The 22041-nt window shown below is 49.5% G+C and overlaps 1 protein-coding gene across 2 annotated transcripts in view; it reads left to right on the forward strand.

Annotated features, from left to right (window-relative positions):
- Positions 1–22041, forward strand: part of Tafa5 (TAFA chemokine like family member 5) — a 200727-nt gene that overhangs the window by 125114 nt on the left and 53572 nt on the right. For both annotated transcript variants that reach the window (XM_051160165.1, XM_051160167.1), the window contains exon 2: positions 14223–14372. In XM_051160165.1, coding sequence (XP_051016122.1) covers positions 14223–14372 — 150 coding nt within the window. The remainder of the gene's footprint in view (positions 1–14222; positions 14373–22041) is intronic.

Genomic DNA, 22041 nt, shown 5'->3' on the forward strand with positions numbered 1-22041 from the left:
GGCGTGGTCTTGTCTGGTGGGAGAGTCTCGCTTTGCCAAAGCTGACAACCATCTTCCAAGCGGCTGCTCCATTCCGTGTTCCCAGCAGCTGCGGCCGAGGACTCCTTTGCTCTACGCTCTGGCTGGCATTTGGTATTTGGGGAGGACTTGGAATTTTTCCATTTTCATCAGTCTGTGGTGGTTTGATGTTTCCTGGTGGTTTGTTTGCCACTTGGGGCGAGGTGTCTGTTGCAGTCTTTGTCTGCTGTCTTTGATCTGTCTCTCACCCTGGCATTTGAAAGATTTTTCTCGGGCTGTCTTGGACACACGTCATCATCAGCTTCATGGCTTGTAGATATCATCCCCCTGTCTCAGCTGGTCTTTTCATTCCTCCTTACAGCATCTCTGCTGAGCAGATGTTTCCATGTTAGCAAAGTCTAATTTGTCACATTTTCTTCTTTCAAGGATTTTGAATTTGGTGTTTTATCTAGAAACTTGTCACCAAATCCAATCTTGCATAGATTCTTTTTCTCTCCTGTGTTACTTCTAGATGTTTCACGTTAATGTGTTTTATATTTAGGTTTCTTACGCCTTTTGAATTATACTCTGTGAAAAGTATAAGGCCTGTGCCTAGATTTGATGTTTTTTCTTTTTATATTTTTCTGTCACTGGGCTCATAGCTGCATGAGCCTGTGGTTGACACCACTATTTCTCATGGTGGAAGACTTTTTCCGAGGGGACTCCGGAGTTTGTCACTGTGAGCAGAACAGTGTGATTTCCCTTCCTGGGCGATTGGGGCTGCAGATCCTGCTTCATTTAATCTGCAGGACACACGTGGCCTGGAAGACCAGGTTTTCCACCAGCTAAGCATTCGTGCCACCAGGAATATCTGACGAAAGTTCAGCAAGGAGTCTGATAGAGCTTCTTTTCTCCTGAACCTTCCAGGCCTCCTGTTTGTGGCCTCCCCAGAGGGTTTATAGCAGGTGTGATACCCTGAAGGCAGTTTCCCAGCTATTGGCCCCTGACTGCTTGTGCTGAGCAGATGTCAGCTCCAGGCACAGAAGCAGCCTCACCCACAGAAAAATGTGTCCAGGTGGGCAGGCACACCAGATAGGGGATACAGGCTGGACATGTACCCTGCAGGGCTACCAGTGGTTTTCCTGAAAACCCTTGTTTCAACCTTGAACATGACACGCTCCCATCGTGGTGCTGAGAATAGGAGGCAGAGGGCAGACAGAGCAGCACTGAGACAGAGTAGGAGCAGAAGTGAGAGTTTTCTGTGACCTGGGGACCCCAAGGCTACCTTCCACCCCCTTCACCCTGTGCTTATCCAGTATGGGGTAACATGAGGCACACTGAGCTGAGCAGGATTCCACAAGCATCCCTGATGCTTAACACAAAGGCCATAGCAGGCAACAGGAGGAGAAGACAGGTGACTGGGTGCTGATGCAGCCTCTTGACCATATCAAGCCTGGGTGCCTGGGCCCCAGAGTCCTAGCTGGTACCTACGCCACAGGCTCCCAGGTAGATGGGCTTGCCTACCTCCTTCCACTGCATTATAGGGAAACTGAGGCTTCAGTATGGTAGGTGCCTTAGCAACAGTGGGAGATGTGATACTGGCCAAGCTGAAGTTGGCTGTCCTTGCAGGCTGTACTGGCAGGGGAGGGAGGGTAGTGAATGACAGACAAGCACCACTGGGTCTGTCCTGAAGGCCTCTGAGGCGTCCTCAGGATCAAGGTCCACTTGAGAAATGACACTCAGTACAGAGGAGACTGGTGGGAGAGCAGTAGGTGTATGCTATTGTGTTAGTTTCTACAGTGGCCTTGGCAAGACTCCTCGTGAACACGGGGACACCCAGGCAACCGGGATGCCAGCAGTCTGTCATAGCATGCCTTTACATATCAGCTGTAGGTCCTGCAGAGGTCTAGATCATCATCTCCCTCCAGAGAATGGCCCTTGACCTTCCCTCTTCTGGGATCCTGGGCCCTGCACAATCTGCCTCAGACCAACTGTGCCCTGAGCAGTCACCTGCTTCACCTACTGCCTGTGTGTGCTTATGGAGTGCCAACGGGGAAAGCAGAAAGCCACAGCACTTTCCACTGCCCAACAGCCAGAAAGTGGCATTGGATGAAGTGTCCCTAGCTGGCCTGTCAAGCATATTGAACAGGAGGAGAGGAGCCCCAATCCTTTCCAGGTGCCAGAACCAGAGACAGGAATGGTGGCTAGCATTTCTAGCTCACCAGCCAGGCATTGCTTTCTCAGACAGATAGCCAGTGCTAGAAACAGCCTCACCATGGCTGGCATCCTTGGGAACTGTCAGACACATTAGTGGTTTTGCCAAGTGTTCTGTGTGCTCTGCGTGTGCAGGGCTGAGGGCTTTAAGTTAGCTAGACAGAGGCAGCTAGCTCCGCAGCACCTGGGCTAGGAGGAGGTGAGGATACTGTTACCAAGGAGCCCTTGTCTGGTGGAGCAGGTAGTGCCCTCCTCTGATCACCAAGTGGCCCTAAGCAGCAAACCATGGAGGGTTTGAAGAAAGCTTGCAGTTGTGTCTGCAGAGATGGCTCCATGGCTAAAGTGCACTTGATATTCTTTCAGGGAACCAAGTTTTGATTGCTAGCGTCTACATGGTAGCTCAAAACAGTCTGTAACTCCAGTTTTAGGGGAGCCAATGCCCTCCTCTGACCTCCACTGGCACTCTTCATGCAAGTGGTATACAGACATACATGCATGCAAAGCACTCAAATCTTAAACAAACAAACAAACAAACAAACAAACCAAAAAGAAAAGAACACTCAGCTACAAGGAAAAGTAGAAAGGCCTTTCTTGGAAACAGGACTTTTCTAAAATGGCCCTATCCCACCTGCAAGTGTATGGTGCTAGAAAACACAAGGCCATGGACAATGATAGCCGTAAGCATGGTCAAGCTCAAAAAGACAGACTGGTGTAGACCACCTGTCCTGACGGTCCCACTGTGCAGAATCATCTGCATCTCTACCCTTGCCCCACCCTATGTCTGCCAACTCATGTCCTTGCCCACAGTTGGCCCTTTTTATTACTTCTGCAAACATGCAGCTTCCTTGGCCTTGGCCCTGGCTACCGACTGTTGTGTTAAACATCTTTCACTTGAGCAGCCTTGTTGTCCAGAAATGTTTGAAAGACAAAAGAAAGTTTTTACTGAAAGACCAAATGATTTTACTGAGCATTCGTTTGATTGCTCACTCCATTCCAGGCAACTGTGTAGAACTGACACATTCATGTTGTGGGGACACACTGGCCTCATGACTCCACTTTGGCATTTTCTGTCACTTGCCCTTTGTCTGGTATCTCTTTGTCCTGTGGTCACTGGGGGATTGCCCAGGTAGAACACCTTGAATGTGGAAGAGGAGGATCCCAGTTCCCATCCCTTTCTATACCCACAAGGCCCGTGGCCCTCCTCTTCTGGCAGAGGTATGCTGGGCCCTGGGGAGATGGGATCTGAGCTTTGGCTTCTGCTTAAAGCTCTTGTTCCTCTCTGGCTTGTGAGAATGTCAGGGTATTTGGGCAACCAGGAATCCCTGTGCACCATGGATAGAAAGTGTCTGGAAGACAACCATATCCTGAGTCCACTTGACTTGGGGTGGGGTATAGCGTGGGGACAGGGCAGTCTATGTGAATAGCTAGATTTCCTGAAGAAGCAACTTGGGTTGCAGGATGCACTTGACACTTTTTAGCCAGAGGAGTGTTTGTGGGTGGCTCTGTACTTTTTACTCAATATCACTGTCCATGGCTTGTGCTGTCTAGCACCATACACTTGCAAGTGGGATGAGGACATTCTAGGAAAGTCCTGTTATCGTGGCATTAAAACCAAGGAAGTGGCCGGCTGTCTCAGGTCAGATGACTGTGCCTTCCTGGGCTCCAGTCCCTACTGGCCTACCATGGAATGCTCATAGTTAGCCTGCAGCATGTCTTTTATTGACCTTGGCGAAGTCATAAACTGAGGCATAATTGCAGTGTTTATGATGTCGTAGCAACAGCTTTCCAAGACCATCTCAGGACCAGTCTTGGGACCTGTGCTGGACCTGCCAAGGCCGGCAGCAGCGCCTCATTAATATACACATTAAGGGGATAATTGAATGGAGGCCAGCTGGCCAGGAGCTTCCCTGTGGACCTCTGAACATTGGAGCAGCCTCAGTGTGTAGAAAGCAGGAGACAGCAAGTGTGTCCCTGTCCCCTCTACTGCCCTCCACCAGAGCCTAAGTGATAATACAAAAGTGGGCTGTTGGGCAACCACAGCACATCCTAAGCCCATAGTGCTAGGAGAAGCAGGGAGTTTCGGTTGCCTATGTGGGACAACTTGGGGTGTACTTTGTTTTCCTCCAGCTAGGCCATAGGGACAAGCTTGAGAGGGTGCCCTAAGCTACATGCTTTGACTCTGATAATTAATTCAAGAGAATGGCCTGCCTGCTGAGGTGTGGGCAGCACATGAGGTGGTATACAACACTCCCTGATGCCTAGAGAAAGAGACAGCAGGAACAGCAGAGGACACATGAGTCCCCAGTCTATGGTTTGAGATACAGGGGATGCTCACTCTTAAAGGATCTGGTCCCGATGCTCAACTCTGTCCTCTCACAGGGACCAGCTCATAGACCAGGTGAGAATTCAGTCTGTCACTCAGACCAAGCAGTCTCAGTGGCCTGTAGTGCTAAGTTGCTAAGGATGAGTGGCGGGATGACCACCTGCTGGGAGTTGTAGAGAGCTCACTAACCTCCAGGGGCTTGAAGTCCCTCTTGGGAGCTCATGTCCTCTGACCTATTCCTAATAGCAGCCTCATCCACGTTAAGTGCTCTGTTTGGGTCCAGACTAGACATTCAACAATTATATTTTTGAGGAACCCTGATGGCAGATTCCTGTGGGAGAAAAGGAGGCCCCTGAGCAGCGGGTTCTTCTGGGAGCCCTGAGGGGAGTTCTCTCCTGCATTGTAGAGCACCGTCCTTAGCATACAACCATTGCATTCATCAGAATAGTGTGACCGCTTGATGGACCCCTGAGATGGGCTTGTGGCTCTTGATAGTCCTTCATAAGAGTTTGGCAAGTCAACAGACTTTCATCTGAGATTCTTGCCGGTCTCTCTTGCACCTCTTGGAAAGTTAGTTAGATGTAATTCTGCCCTAGTTGCACTTGGCCGTGTAGTCTTGGTAGGTTCTAGAGTATAGACTGGGGTCGGGGGGTTAACTAAAGGGACCGCAGCCTGCTACTGTACTTGTCATCACTCTGATGGCATTGAAGACATTGCTATGTCTCTGTGCAGGCTCTATGTCTGCTGAGCTTTCTCCTGGTGACATCTACAGTGGAGGAGCAATGGCAGGGCAGTGTCAGGGAAGCTGGTGGAAGGAAACTGACTGTGGACACTTGACATGGGTTCTGGGAGGGTCCAAACAGCCCAGCCTCTCACCATACTCCTATCCACTGTTTCTTCTTCCTTCCATCTGCTGAAGTTCAAGAAGTTAAGGGGCAGGGGATAAAGAAGCTGCTTTGAAAGTGTTGGCCTTGGCTGTGGGTGCTTCCCACCTGTAAACGTTCTCACCTGTACATACATTCAGTCAGTGGTGCTGCATGCTTCCTGGTCACTGGGCTCATCTTGTCTGCTGGTGACAAAGCTGTGCCTTTCCTTGCCCTCTGCAAGGGTCTGACCCCTGACTGTGGGGTGGTGCCCCAGATCTTTTCATAGCGGGACAGGGCCTGTGGCCTGCTGATCCAACCCCTGCCATCTCCTGCTCCAGCTAGGTGCGTAGCAGACCAGTGTGGCCAGTCTTGCTCTGTTTTTTTTTTTTTTTTTAAATCTCCCCCTCACACTTCTCATGCAGGGCTAATCCTCAGCTGGTCTGCAGAACTGGCCTCTGATCTGTGGCGCTCACTTAATTGACTCAGTAGCAGTTGGAGTGAGAGTGAGAATTTGATACTGGGATTTAATTGAGGCTTGATTTCGTTCCATCTCAAACACCGAGATGGATTCTCCATCGGATCTTAAGAACATTTTTTTTTCCGCTGCACTTTTTAATCTTTGTACTGTGTGTCTATAGAATCGGGGATAAAACTAAACATTAGTAGCCTCATTTGTGAGCCCTGTGCAGGGCTGGCTGAAGGTTTAGTTGTCTTCAGTTTGAAGTTGAGGTCTGATGCAGGGGTAGGGAGATGAAGACATCTTATGTAGTGTCTGGCCTCAGCGCCATCTCCCATGAGTGGCAGGGCCCGGGCCACTTCCAAACTTTAACTACCACCAGGCTTCCGTAGAGTCCCAAGTTGGCTGGGTATCAGGCCTTCCTGATGGGTCAGGAATGCAGGGGTTTAGGTGGCACCCAGCACAGCAGAAGTTATTACACCTTCCAGGAGTGACAGGAAAGGGAAGGCTCTGTCTGAGATCTTCTGGTCCATAACAAGGGATAAAGGGGGCACAAGCAGGGCCTCTGGGCCTGTCTAGATCCTCAACCCTGTGATATGAGCAATGGCCATGTTAGGGAAATCAGATTAATAGCCCTTTGTGTTATTTTGAGCAGATTAACTCCTCACCATTTCAGCACCAGCCCAGGGCTGAGCCCTTCCTGTAGACTGTGGAGCAGTGTGGGGGAGGAGGGGCCGGTGAGCAAGGCATGTGAGAGTTAGAGCCCAAAATAGCAGCTCACTTCTGGTGCAGGGTAGGAAGATGAAGACAACTTACGTAGTGCCTGGCCTCGGCACCATCTCCCACGTGTGGCAGGGTAGTCCATGGGAACTGACACAGATCAGTGACATAGGCCAAAGGAAAAGGATGGGTGTGGAGGCTCCTCTGATGGGGCACCACCGTCATGCCACCAAATCTGGACTTTGGTCATGACTGTGTATGAGCAGTCTCTGCGCACATGCCCTCACTTGCACGTAGGTGACCACTTTTTCTTTGATCACATGACTCATATCTAATATTTTCAAAATCTCAGGTCTTCCCTGTTGCAGCCTCCTGGTGTCCCTGTCCTGGTAACTAACTGGTGAGATGGAACGATAGAAAAGCTATCTAAGACGTGCGGCTATTTAGGAACCACAGGAAATGCTGTCTCTGGGCATGTTCCCTGTGTGTAAACTCATCATGATATTCCTCAGCAGCACATTCTAGAAGGATGCTGCAAAGCACGCACAAGATACCCAGGCACGACCTTCTTCAGTGGTCTCCTTTGGCTTCTGAGAGATTAGCAGGTCATGACAGATTTAGAAAGCCTGGAGCTCAGCCACTACTCTTCTCCCTCAGTCCTAAGTCTGATGCTCTGCAGTGTTTTGGGCTGACCTTCTCTTCTGACTAGGCTGTCCTTACTCCCAGAACCAGTTCTGTCTCAGTCCAAAGAACCACTAAGCACTTGCTCCTCATTGTAATGATGTGGGTGCCTGAATGCATTAATGGAAGTTTGCTTCCCTGGAACCAGAAACTGTCACCTCCTCCCAGGGCTCCTGAGAGCCCAGCAGGCTCATTGTAGATCCTTAGCCCTGCCAGCCTGGGCCAAGGACACTCTTGATGAATCTGCAGGTCCACTCTTGAGTCATATGGCCACAAACTCTCTCTTGTCACAGATGAAGAATATATGTAAAATGAAGTTTGGTACTTGAACCACCTGTGAGTCTCAATGGTGCTGTCTATACATTTTGAGGTAGATCTGAGCTGGGGCCAGGAGCCATGCCCAGCATGCTGTGGGCCAAGGACCAGAGGCCTCTGTCACTCAGCCAAATTGTGATCTGTGGGCTGACCTAGGAACTGCCTAACGGTCATGTGTGTCCTTCTCACCTTACTGTGTCTCTCCTTACTGATCTTACTCGATGATACTGAATCCCCTGGCCAGATAAAGCCACCTAACCAAGGCTCTAGGGCCTCTCTGGCCTCCTGACTCTACCTTGTTTTTATTCTAATCCAAACAGGAAGTTGACATTTATGATTGTTAAATGCCACCCTCTCGGTCTGTACCTGTCAAAGTCACTTTTGAATCTTTATTCCGACATCCGTCATATTATACATCCTCTCAGATGTGGATCACAGCCCTGTTGGACTAAACAGCTCATCAGTGTGTGCGCCCCAGGTAGAGGGGCATGCATGATAGAACCTGGGACCTTGGCTTCCTACATACCTGCTCTGGAAACCTTGTACAGTGGCTCTTCAGGGCTAGCCCTGTCACCCTAACTGGAGCCAAATGACCTGGGCTGTGTCCACATGAAATCTTGCGTAGGTTTTGGATGCTGTCCTGCTTTCCCCACCCAGCATTCGGGACAGGGTTGGTAATATTTGCCTTTAGGACACTCTGTTCTCTTTATTGATCTGGCCCTAACCTGCTGGTCTGAGGGATGGCTGGACATTTTAATGGGACCTGTCCTGTGCTGTGTTCTCCAGTCTGTTGTTCCCTGGACCTGGCTGTGTCCTCTAAACAGATTGCGACTCTCTCTCAGAAAACAGGAAATGGCTGGCGTCGTTGAACACTAATGGGTGTGTGGCCTTCACTGTTTCCTGCCTGGGACCACCCGGGTGCTAGAGACTGGGAGATCAGAAGTATTCCACTATGGCCTTTACCTTGTTGCAGCATTGGTACCATTCCTGTGTGTGACATGACCTGAGAGAAGTTATTTCCTCAGGACCTAGAAATACAACAAAGAGGAGGAGGACAAGGTGGAACTGGTTTGGATACCCAGAGAGAGTGTAGCCATCGACTCCCCTAGACCAGTGCCACCACTGAGCCCCATTCAATGTTGGCCTAACTTCTTTCTAATCCCAACCTATGGTGTGTAGCACAAGACACAGATCGCTGCCTGTGTGATGCGGGACCAGTGCTGGGATCCCAGCATATCGAGGCCAACATGTTTTGACAAGCTACTATAAAGTGGCAATCTTGCCTGAGGGAGTCCCAGGATTTGCTGGTGATTCATTTGTCACCAGCACCCAGTGAAGCTGAGAGCATTTGTGTTTATCATACAACTGTGCCAAGCCTTAATCCCAGTGCTGAGCTGGCAGACCAAACTGACATCTGAGCCGGCATTGAGGTATACACCAGTGCCCGTTATCCCCACATGATGTCCAAGGGAGGGTATGAATGGGCTATGGCCCATGGCCTAGCCCTGCAGAAACCCCATGCACCTAGGTACTGAAAGCTCAACTCACTTCACAGTCAAGTTTGCTTGTCTCTCTGGCTAACAAAGACACACCCCTACATGGGGCTTCCGTAAGACACTGAGCCCCCCTTTGGTGCTCAGGGACCACACAGGATAAACAGGACAGGCTATGCCCAGGTGGAAGAACGCCTTTGCCCAAGGTGTTTTCTTTCCTTTTCTTTTCTTTTTTTTTTTTTTATTAATTTATTCTTGTGACATCTCAATGTTTATCCCATCCCTTGTATCCTCCCATTCTTCCCTCCCTCCCATTTTCCCATTATTCCCCTCCCCTATGACTGTTCCTGAGGGGGATTACCTCCCCCTGTATATGCTTATAGGGTATCAAGTCTCTTCTTGACAACCTGCTGTCCTTCCTCTGAGTGCCACCAGGTCTCCCCCTCCAGGGGACATGGTCAAATGTGAGGCACCAGAGTACGTGACCAGGAAACTGGGACAGAGGGGAGGACATCCTATTGGGACTCTAAATGAGAGAAGCATGGGAGAATAGCAAAGTAGAAGGATCCAGAGGGTCCTAGAAACCTACAAGTAGAACATTATGATAGGCATATTTGGGCCCAGGGGTCCCGCTCAAACTAAGGCACCAGCCAAGGACAATACAGGCGGTAAATTTTAAACCCCTACCCAGATCTAGCCAATGGTCAGAACATTCTCCAAGGTGTTTTCTTAAAGAGACAACCAGGACTCTGAGTGTATGCAGGCCCTGCCCCTGATGCAAAGGTCTCAGGTCTGTGGTTTCTTAACTTGGCTCTACAAATCACAGCTCCTCTAATCCCGGGTTCTCCACCTACACACTCTGTGGGCACAAGGTGGAGATCTTTCGGAGACAGCACAGACAGGAAAGAAGTGGTATCAGTATAGGACTGAGAGGCTGTCCATATGTGAAACACTGGCGTACTGATAGCACCCTGGAGTTCCCCTGCAAGACTCTGTGAGTGGTTGGTGGTGGTATTGTACAGACAGTCACAGTCTTAGAGCTGTGGAAGGCCATGTCGCCTATCTGGAAAGGTGACTTCAGAACATGTTAAGTGAGATCAGCTTATAATGGAAGGACTTGCCATGGAAAGACAGTTATGTGCACCTGAGTGCAATAGATCCTGGTAGATCCTGGTAAGGTCCAGGGACTGGACTCGTCATTGCGGGGCGGGGGGGGGGGGGGGACGGCTGAATGATTTCTGGGCATGTGACACATGCGTAATTATGCTGCATATTTCTTTTTTATAATTTTTTAAAATTCGTTTTTAATTTATATATTCACTTTACATCCCAATGGTAGCCCCCTCCCTCTTCTTTCTCTTCCTGGTCCCTCCCTACCACCCTTTCCCCCCTATCTCCTTTCCCCTTGTCCTCAGAAAAGGGGAGCTCCCCCCAGCACCAACTCACCCCAGCACATCAAGTCAGGAATGAGTGCCTCCTCGTCCACCAAGGCGAGGCAACGCAGCCTTGTTAGGGGGAAGTGATTGAAAAGCAGGCAGCAGAATCCATGTCATAGGCAGCAACTGCTCAACTTGCTAGGAGACCCACGTGAAGATTAAGCTGCCCATTGGTTACATATCGTTGCATCTTTCTTTAGTGACAACACCTCACAGTTTTGTTTTTCACTGTCCCTCCTGCTCCTACTCTTTGCAGACACAGGTGTATTTGCATGGCCCCATGGTCATCCCACATGACCTTGCAGAGCCTGCTGGTAGGGACCTGGGAATGGGGCGCACGGTGGTGCTGCTGCTGGCCCAAGGCAGACTTTCCCAGTGTCTTGGAGCCACTACAGCTGTAAGATGTCACTGGCTTGGTGGTATCCTCTACCTTGTTGGGACATCTCTAAACAACTGTCCAGGCCTTTCCCAGAGAAGTCACCTGCTCTAAAGTGGCCAGACACTATAAACCTTGACCACAGTGTGCAGGTCAAGTTTGGCAGGGATAGGAAAGTGACTGGAGCTCGCCTGCAGGCCTTAAATTAGGAACGTGGTGTGGTGACCACGTGGCTGCCTATCTACACACTGCAGTGGCAAGCATAAGAAAGACGCCACTTCATTCTCTTGTGTTGTAGAGCTTGCTCTCTGCTTCCTGCCGATTCAGCCTTCAGCTCCCATAAGGCCTGGCACTCTGGTTCTGGGATCAGTGCTAGAGCTGATTGGTTGTTCTGGGTGTTCCTACTGCCCTACCCACCTACTCACTTGTCTGTGCAGCTGTTTGTTTGTGCCTGCTTCTTAACAACAGCGTGCAATTCAGGGCGTGATTGGGCAGAATGAGTCAAAACCAGCAGTCTGAGAGGGGGGTGGGGGGGCGGGGGGCGGCTCTAGCTGGGGGCCTCTCGTTCTGCTTGAGTAAGCACAGGCTTCTGCAGAAGGGGAGGTTCCTAGTCCTCAGGCCTGAGATGCCCCCACTCTTCCTCTGAATGTGTGAGCCATTCTCCCAACATGAGCTTGGCATACCAACCAGGATCTATCAGCATCCTTCATGGAGCTGAGCAGCGGAATACTGTCACCTTGGACAGCTGTCTTGCCAAAGAGGCCTGGGCTTTTGGACATGTCCCTTCTGTGGCCCTGATCACATCCAGACAGGACACGTCCCAGGCTCCCAGTGTCCTGGGCATTGCTGGGCTGTTGGAGGTGAGCCACCCTGCCCATATTTCCTGCTAATGTAATACCTGCTCTTACCAGGCTTTGGGTTGGGCTATGGAATCCAAGCAGCAAGGCTGATACAGTGCGGGAGCCCATTGCCTGGAGAAAGGGTATTTGGGTGACAGTAGCAGAAGGGTCCATGTGGTAAGGAAGGACACTCTGAGTTGAAGGAATTACTTCTGAGAAGCCATCGGAGCTGCCTGCTAATCTGCTTGGAAATCAGATAAATACTCTTTTGTGTGCCCATCCTATTCCCTCTCTAGTGTTTGTCTGTCTGTCTGTCTGTCCCTGTTCTGTTTCACGTGGACCCATGTAGCACTCACCCAGGTGGGATTCTCACATTCCGCATCTCTGTGATGTGCCCTGTAACCAGGAGACCCTGAGGGTGGGATGCCATGTGCCTTTATGTATCTGGGTACCCACAGAGGGCAGCCAGTAGTAGACACTTACTGTGTGTGCTAAGTCGGTAGAAGTTCCTGAAGACAGTTGAGTGACATACCCTAGGGTTTCTGTGAATGGGCCCCTAACAAGGCTGTGAAGTTGTATGATGGAGGGGCATTGGGCTCACCATGATGCCAGGACGAATGTGGCAGCACCAACCTGGCTGAGGGATGCCCTCTGTCCTCCTACAAGGTAGCCACTTCTTCATTTTTATCGTTTGATATGAGCATCATGCTATCTTTATTGGACATATTGCTCTTTAGCACTTATTGATACTGGCCATGCAATGACAGTTTAAACTACAGGGGTTTATTTCGTACTTGGGTCCCTTCTCCTGAGGTGAGCTTGGGGTCTTGGAGAAACATGTCCCTTCCTTTAGAGTCAGTCCAGAGTCTTGTGTGCATGTGTGCAGCAGAGCACACCTGGTGAACCTGTGTATCCACACAGAACACTACCTGGAACATGTGTGACTGGGTGTGCTCCTGTGACCTGTGTGTGCATATGAGAAAGTCCATGTAGCCTGTATGCACTGAGTACAGTTGAGTATACCTTGTGTATCTATGTATTTACAATGGAACATATATGAAGCATATGTCTACCTGAGTGTGCCCCTATTGTATATGTGTAATGAGAATTCTGAAAATTTGCTTTAAAAAGAAGTAGAGATATTATTAAAACGTGTTTTGTTTTAATCTCAGGTGTGGGGACATGGGTGGGGCTGCTTCAGAGTGTCCGTGGCAGCTGCCTATGATTTGCCTCGTGCTCTAGCAGGGGCATGGTTCTGCCAGCTGCAGATAGTTTCTGCAATTGCGCGAAGTTTGGAATGATGGGAACTTTTCAGAGGGTCCATAAATGCTAGCACCCTGATGGGAAAGGTGGGTAGTTGTTGGTCATTTAGTGGGGCTGGTTACAGTTTGTTAAGAGTCGTGCTCAAAGAAGAAACAAGAAAGAAAGCAGATTCAAGGATAGGGGGAGATAAAGGGTGGGAAAAAGAAGAACCCACAAAGTAGCAAGGACCAGCGACATACATGCGTGCTTATACGGGCACACCCGTGTAGGCTATGTGCTGCTGAATGCAGTTGAGTACAGCTGTGTGAACCTGTGTATCTACACACACACACACACACACACACACACACACACACACCTGGGTAGCCAGCGTGCGCCTGAGTATAGCTGAATGTACTCCTTTGAGTCTGTGTGTGCACATGAGCAAATCCATATAATCTATGAGCACCTAGGTATAGGTTTACATGTGGGAGCGTGTGTGTACCGATGCATGTGTGAGTATCAACATAGTACACACAACCCTGCAAGTCTGTGCCCATATAGAGCTTATGGTCTCACTTGAATGCCTGGTGTTTATAATTACTTGTATCGTCTTCCCCGTGTCTGCCAGCCAAGATTTTGGCTTGTAACATCTGTGCTATGTGTGTCTGTGTACCTCTTATGTATGTCCATGTGTATTGGTTTATGCAGGCTTTCAGGAATGTATAACTTGGGTCCCTGGCCATCCGGGTATCTGTGCCTAACTGGGAATGATGGTTCCTCTTTGCAGTATGGCAGCCTATACATGGTTGGCTGCCCCATTTTCTGGCACCACAATAGCCCATCCTGAGGGCAGTGTGCTGATACATTGGGAAAGTAGCTGCAGGGTTTGGCTTGATTTGAGGACTCTGTGCACCAGGCAGGGTTTTTTTTTTTTTTTTCCCCTGTGAAATTATAGTGTGTGAAGGGAGGCAGCCCTTCCCTCTGTAATTCAGAGATTTCATTTCCGTGTGTGGCAGAAGGGATGGCCACGTTTAATTTCCTGTCCGCTGGGATAGCGCTGACTGGAATCCCTGGCACAGCATATAGAAGGCGGGTTGCGGGCTGTCACAGAGCTCTCTTCACATCTCTTCAGCTAAGCCAGCTGTGGTGGAGTCCACTCTACATGGGTGCTGGGTGGGCTTCACACTGTGTGTGGGGGGTCTCCAGGCTGTGGGTCTCCGGGCTGTAGCCACTCAACTTGTTGCTGTTCCTTCCTTGTAGGTCAGCTGGCTGCTGGGACCTGTGAGATTGTTACCCTAGACCGGGACAGCAGTCAGCCACGCAGGACGATCGCCCGGCAGACGGCACGCTGTGCATGCAGAAAGGGGCAGATAGCAGGCACCACGAGAGCCCGGCCTGCTTGTGTGGACGGTAAGAGCCCCCAGCCTTATGGTGATACTTCAGGGTACTGAGCCCAATGTTCTATGGATTCTGCGTGAGCAGACATCACTCTGAAACAGCCTTCTCCAGAATGCTCTGAGGCCAAGGCCTCGAGGTGTACCCCTAGGGTCAGGGCTCTGGGAAGTCTTTCATTAGGTTGGCATATCTAGTGTAATTGTCCTATGTACATGGGGGTGGCCACTGACTACATGACTCCAGGTGTCAAAGACCCTGACATCTCCAACCAGATACCCACCAAGATGTGCAATATAACAAGCTGGGCTACATCCAAGCTCTCACTGTTCCCCAAAGCCAGGAAAGCTCCTGAGAAAAGGATCGACAGAACCCAGGACATGGCCGTCACAGGGCTGACAAGATCCTGAACTATAGATCCCAGATAGTGCCTACTATGTATCTCAGATCTGTCTAGGTACCTGGCCAGGCTCTAGTTTGCAAAGACTAAGCCAAGAGGTTTGTCCAGGCCTTGGCTTCTCTGTGTAGCTTGGGGTTTAGAGTCAGCTGTGACTGGGGTCCTGCCTTCAGCAGGAGACCCAAGGGTACAGTAAAGAAGAGTCCTAAGCTTAGGAAACCCTGACCTTCCTGAGCATCGGCTGTAGACCCACCCCTGCCCCCGGGGCTGTGGGCACCCCACACTCCTGCTGCCATCTAGAACGGGCTTGAAAACTGTAACACTCAGCAACGCGTGGAATGAGCGTAAGCATGTTTGCCCGGGCCACAGGGTGGTGGAGGAACCACAGGCTGCCCGGGTCCTAGCCAACCTTCACACAGCTAGTGGGGTCCAAGGATTGTGTTCTGATCAGCCTGGTCTGATCAGACCCACCCACCATGCTGAGGTGGTGTGGGAGCTTGCAGCCACAGCACTTTCTCTTCTCTTGCTCATTCTAACAGCCTCGGGGAGACAGGGTCCTTCCAGACTGATTGCTAATTGAATCTGGATCTGCCCATCTGAAACCAAATCCCTGCCCCTCCCCCAACAGCCTCCTGGTGCCTTAGGAGGTGGGTCCCAGAGACCCAAATTAAAACCTCACCATTTTCAAGGGAGGCCAAACAAATTAGTTTGCTCGAGTTTTCTGCACAGTGGGCATTTTCTAGGCTGCCCTCTAATTTAATTTTTGCTTTTCTGTTTTCTTGCTCTGTGTGCATAATAAGTCTCCTTGTATGCCACTGTGTCTGCTGAAGACAGTTTGGGCCGTGGTGGCCCAGCTGACATTTTTTAGCGTGGAGTGGTCTATGCTGACCCTGGATTCAGGAACAAACGTGGTAGCTCACTGCTCCTGCTGAGTGGTCACGTGTACTTTTGCTGGCTGACATTGTAGCTACTGGTAAAATTGTTCATTGATTCGTTCACTCATTCATTCATTCACTCATCTAAATAAGATGAATGAGGTATAGACAGGTATAAAGAGACTCAAGTCTCAAAACACCTGATCCATTAGACCCCGCCCCCAACACAATGCTGGGAGAGGGGTGCCTCACCTGGGAAAGGGTGTATCCCTGAAGGAGTATTTGAGTGGGGGCTTTAGGGAATGAAGAGATCTCCTGTGAAGCTCCTCTCTGTGGAAAGAGGGACCTGACAGCAAGACTGACATCATAGTCTGTTCTTCCCCAGCCTTGAGTCTGAGCTGAGGCGATTTTGCAGAAACCGGTCTCCAGCACCATGACCTTATGCATCAGCAAGCGTTGATCCACCTTACAGAAGAAAAGAGACCTGAAAGCAATCTGGTCGCCTGCCCCAGGGCTTCTCATTATTACACAGATGTCAACAAGCAGGCCTAACCTTAGAGCCGCGCTTTGTGGCCTGCAGAGCCAGTGGCTGCAGCACTGGCTGTGTGTTTATGCAAAGTGTTACCCGGCATGGTCCTGCCCCACTTCATGGTTCTGCCCTGTGGGCTGAGACCCTTGCTGGGCTCTCAACAGAAAACTATGTACATTTTCCCTCTGGCCAGAGCAAAGAGAGGCCTGCCTCCTCCCTCATGCTGAGATCTCAAGAAATCCCTTTGGAAAGAAATCTGAATAAGCATGCCTGTTAGGTATCAGAAGGAAGGAGGGGAGAAGGGATGGGTGGTGGCTTTGGGAGGAGGAATGCGTGGGCCACTGGAGTTTACTAAAGAGTGGTGTCCATGGATGTCCCATCTAGAGTTGTGGGGCCTCCCCTGAGAGCCTTGCAGGACGGTAGGCAGGGGCGGAGTGGCAAGCAGTCCCAGCATGAGGAGAGTTCCAGACAGGTACTCCATAGTTGCCTTCTGATCTCTTTTATGTGCCCAATGTCAACCCCACCCCCTTGGAGACTCGCAAAGGCCCTGTTCTGCTGATGTTGATGACTCGCTGTCACCTGCCCAGAAACGGCCTGAGTGAATGTGCCAGTCTGTGCTTCCTGGTAGGAATTGTAGCATGTGCTGGGAGGCAAAGCAGACCAAGGCCTGGCCCTAGGCTCCATCTTCATGTCTGCTCACCACCCACAGTTCATGAGCAAGAGCCCACATCTTCCTGAACAGATGGGGGAACAGCCCCTCAGCAGTCTCAAGACACTGAGTGCTTCACAAAACCCATACCAATTTAGGGACCGCCATCCTTCTCTCAGTAACACACAAGACTTGCACGTTATCAGATGTGGCCATGGCGGACTTTTCTGGGAAAGTAGGGAAAGGGGAATGTGTTTGCAGGACTGGTCCATGTGGAGAGGGTTGCTATGTTTCTGGGAGCCCCTTATCTTGGGAGTAGATCCAGAAAAGGCCAAGGGAGCAAGTGGCCTCCCCTCTTAGAAATGGCTATGAGGGATTGAGAATGCATGTTCTGCCCTCAGTTAGAGTTGGCTGATTTCCTGCTAGGTTACCAGAGATTCCCCCCGAGAGGCCTTTCTAGCACATGTCACTAGGGCAACTAGATATCCATATGCTGAAGAGCGACATCAGACCCTACCTCACACCCTCCCGCAGGGACATCAGAGTGTATGTGAAGAGTGACAGCTGCTGAACCCCCAGAAGATCAGAGAATCCCCATGGGTCCTGGCTTTGGCTAAAGGTTCCTAGGTATAGCCATCAACACACCAGCAATGGAAGGAAAGAAACCGGACTTCACCAAAGCACAGAATAACTCCTTTGCATCCAACTGTCCCATCAAGAAAGTGAAAATTTCGCTTGTGAAATGACTCAGTGGTTAAAGGTGCTTGACTCTAAGCCTGACAACTAGAGTCTAACCCCCCAGGACCCATGTGGCAGGAGAGAATGGGTCCCCAAGTTGTCTTCTGGGCTCCATAAACATGCCATGACATGTACTCTCCCACACATACACAATACATGAATAAATACATATATAACACATGCATGCACGCATAGATGCATACATACATACACACATGCATATGTGCATACATATACATGTTTTAAGAGAAAAGGCCAAGGACATTAGATAAAAGCACATGCGGCTAAGTCTGATAACTTGAGTTTGATCCTCAGGACCCAGATGGTAAGGAGTAAAATGGTGCTATAGGTTGTTTTCTCACCTCTACACCCATCTCATGGTGCCTGCATGCCCATACAGCAAGGCCGTTTGCTCAACTATGTTCATAGCAGCTTTATATGTAATAGCCAGACTCTGGAAACAACCTAAATGTCCCTCAACTGAAGAATGTATGAAGAAACTGTGGTACATTTACACAATAGAATACTACTCAGCTAGAAAGAAAGAAAGAAAGAAAGAAAGAAAGAAGGAAAGAAAGAAAGAAATCTTGAAATTTGCAGGCAAATGGATGGAACTAGAAATGATCATCCTGAGTGAGGTAACCCAGACCCAGAAAGACAGACATGGATATACCTACTTAAAAGTAGATATTAGCAACATAATACAGGAGAACCACACTATAATATGCATTCCTAAAGAAGCTAAGTAACAAGGAGAACCCTAAGGAAAATGCCTAATTTTCACTCAGAAGGACAAATAGAATAGACACCGGAAGCAGCTGAAGAAAAGGAACAGAACAGGAGCCTACCATAGATGTCCTCTGAAAGACTCCACCCTGCCGGGAATCAAAGCAGATGCTGAGACTCAGAGCTAAACTTTGGGATGGAGCACAGGGAGTCTATGGAAGAGCTGGGGAATAGAAGGACCTGGAGGCATCAGGAGCTCCAAAAGGAGACCAATGGAGCCCAAAAATCCAGGCAAAGGAGGAGGGTGCTGCAGAGACTGATAAACTGACCAAGGACCATGCATGGTGAGGATTTAGACCTCCTTCTCAGACTTAGTCAACAGGCAGCACAGTCTCCTTGTGCATCTCATAATATGGGGAGTAGGGAATACATCTGACATGGACACTGGTCCCCACACATTGATCATTTTCCCCTGGCGGGGCGGCCTTGCCAGGTCACAGAGGAAGAAGAGACTTGATAGGCTGAGATCAGATGTTGGGGGAAGAACGCTCTCCCTTTCCGAGGACTAAGGGAGGAATGAAAGGGGTATGAAGGAGTGAGGGTGGGGCCATGAGGTGATGAAGGAGGGGGCTACCATCGGGATGTAAAGTGAATAGTGTTTTTTTTTTTTTAATTGTATCATCTAAATAGAGATATTTTGATTATTCAAAAAGGAAGAAACAAAGAAGAGAACTAGACAAAGAATAAGTTGCCTAACCTGTATTTGGTAAAATGATAGAAAGCAGGGAAGGGGCCAGAGAGGAGAGGCTGAAGGCTCAAGCCAGCCCATCAGGAACAGGGGACAGGTCTGCCCAACGTACAGAAATCAAGAGGGTTAGAGAAAACACTGCAGACTTACTCTGTGCAAGTGTGTAAGATGACTTCAAGGAAAAGGACACAAACACCCATAGAAAGGCATAAAGGACCAACAGTGACTCAGGAAGTACTAGTCTGACTTGAAATCTGACAAGAAGAATCAGAGACCTGATGAGCATAAGGCCTCCTGGCAGCAAATTCCCAGGCATGATTTCTCCAGTGAATCACCACATCTTCAGAGAATGAGAACCAATTGTCCTCAACCCCTTGGGAACATGGACTTGTTGAAACCACTTCTTACCTCAGTCTCAGCCACAGTTCTCTAGAGGAACAGGACCAATATAATAAAGATGCATTAAATAGTATTTATTAGATTTGGCTTACACAGTGTGGTCTGGACAGTCCAAGGGTGGCTGTGTTCACACCAAAGAGGCTGGAGAGAACCTTCTACGTGCTCAGTCCAAAAGACTGGATGCCTCAGAAGAGGCTGCTGGAGGCCTGGAGGATTCTGGAGAAACACTGGTTATCTTCGGTCAACGTCAGAAGGCCAAGAAAGCTGGTTCTGATGTCCTCAAAAGGGGTCAGAAGCAGTGCCTGGCACTGGTGGCAGCAACAGCAGTAGATGCTTATCAGCAAGCAGGCAAAAAGCAAAAGCCTTTCTCTGCTTCCTTCTCTTTGGGTCACCAATGAAAGGTGCCCCCACCTTCAGGATGGGCCTTCCCTGAGGCTGATAATCTTAACCTTTAACCCACATTCTGTGAATCTGGCATCATCCTAACAGTAGAAGGTATTTCAAGGAACAAAACCGTAGGCCTTAGACATCCAAAACACAAAAGCTCTTCATGCTATAAGAAACCACAATTGGTTGGAAGGACATTTGGTTCTATGTCCCCATAGAATTCCTCTCAGGAATGCAAGGTTGGCTCAACACATGACAGTCTGCCACTGTAATGCACTCTTACACAGTGGTTTCAATGCATGTAGAGAAAGCTTTTTAATAAAATCTCAAAAAGTTTACAATAAAGGTACTGGACAAATTAAGAAAGGAAGAGATCTTCAGCAAGGAAGGGCCATTTCTGAAATTCCTGTCCCTAGTGCCATGCTGGGCAGCCAGAGACAGGATGCTATGTTTTCCATCAGAACCAAGACAGTATGTGCTCTCTCTGTATTCTGTGCAATTGTACAAGAGGGTGTGTCTGGACCAATTAGGCAGGAGAAGGAGGAGGAGGAAGATGATGGGGAAGGGAAGGGAAGAGGCAGTGTCCGGATTGGAAAGTGGATAAAGTAAAGGTATCCTTATTTATAGCTGGCCTTATAATGACATTTTTGAACCCAGGCACTCTGTGTCCACACACACTCTAGAGTTAAACAGTGCTCAGCAAGAGTCTGGGCCTCAAAGTTCATAGATAAAGGTGTGCTGTGTTCTCTGCCGTGGTAGCAAATAATGGTGTTAAGGACTGGAGAGGATAGCTCTATTAAGAAAGTGCTCCCTGCAGAGGCGTAAGGGCCTACAATTGGTCGCCAGCACCCACATTTCAAACGGAAGTCGTAGCAGGTATTTGTAATTCCAGTGTTGGGCAGCCAGAAAGAGGAGAGTCTCTCGAGCTCCCTGGGCACCCAATCTAGCCTAATGGACAGGTTTCAGATCTCACTGAGAGATCTTGTCTCAAAAACGGTGTGGATGGCTCCCAAGGAGTGATACCTGAAGTTGACTTCTCACTTCTATACGAACATGTGGAGACAGACACAGGATTTAAAAACAAACAAACAAATAAATAAACTCTGTGCACAGTATTACCAAGAATAGGGCACTGAGGGTAGTGTATGCCTCTGACCCCAGCACTTAAAAGAGAAAGGCATAAGGCTTAGGGGTTTTGGACAGTCTTGGCCATATAAGATCTTGCTTTCAAAAAATTAAAAATAACTAACAAATAGATAATTGCTTTACCAAGAAGTAATTGTTTACGCCAAGATCTATGAAATAACAGAGGCTAGGATTAGCTGGGGGAGCTCCATTCCACCCAGGTTAGCGTTGTGCGTTTCTGTCAAATTTTACAGTACACTTTATCCTTGGCGTGTCTCTTCTCTCCAAGGAAGCCTGTATTCCGTCCCACCTGGAGGGAGTGTCTCCCTCACTCAGCGTCCCCCGCGTAGGGCCTATCTCCTGGGTCTGACATTGCTCGCTGGGTGTTGTCCAATCCTCCTGGCACCTCTATGATACCTGATTGCAGCTGGATTCTAGGCAGCTTAGTCACGAGCAAGGCTGGTGAACCTGCAGGTCCACAGCCAGGAACACAGGGATCCTGCTGTTCTGGTGTAGCAGAGAGGCCTGCCCCGTCCTTGATGTTTAATGTTCCCAGCGCACACTGTACCAGTGGGGCTGCCTCATCGTCACGGTTTAATCAGTGTGTGGGAATAATCATCATGCACAAGAAGACATAGCTTTGAAAAGTCTTTGAGGAAATTCTCTCCAGGAAACCCAGAGCTGATGGGCCCAGCATGTGGCGACAGCCTGCATGCTCTGATTACAGCCGTCAGTGTGGGGGGGGGGAACACACTGACACTTCCTGTGGAAGGGTAGAGGGGGCCCGCATGATGCCACAGAGATGCAAGCCACTCCTCACTCAGGTGAAGGAAATTGGCCAACAGTGTGTTTGATGGTGTCCATGGAGCGCATGGCACTCTGCTGAGGCAGGAGTGACACTGTGACGGGGCGGGTTTGTGTTTCCTCGCTTTCTATTGGGTTGATGTCCACAGCCCCATCAACTTGGGCAGGTGGCTTGCAAGGTGACCAGCTCTGCAGCTCTTGACACTCAGAATGGAAATGGAAAAGTGGGTGATATTTAAGAATCACAGCACACACCACAGACCACAGCCACTTGTAACCTGGGCAACAAGGATCCTTAAACAGTTAAAGT

The sequence above is a fragment of the Acomys russatus genome, chromosome 17, assembly GCF_903995435.1.
Source record: "Acomys russatus chromosome 17, mAcoRus1.1, whole genome shotgun sequence".
NCBI lineage: Eukaryota > Metazoa > Chordata > Mammalia > Rodentia > Muridae > Acomys > Acomys russatus.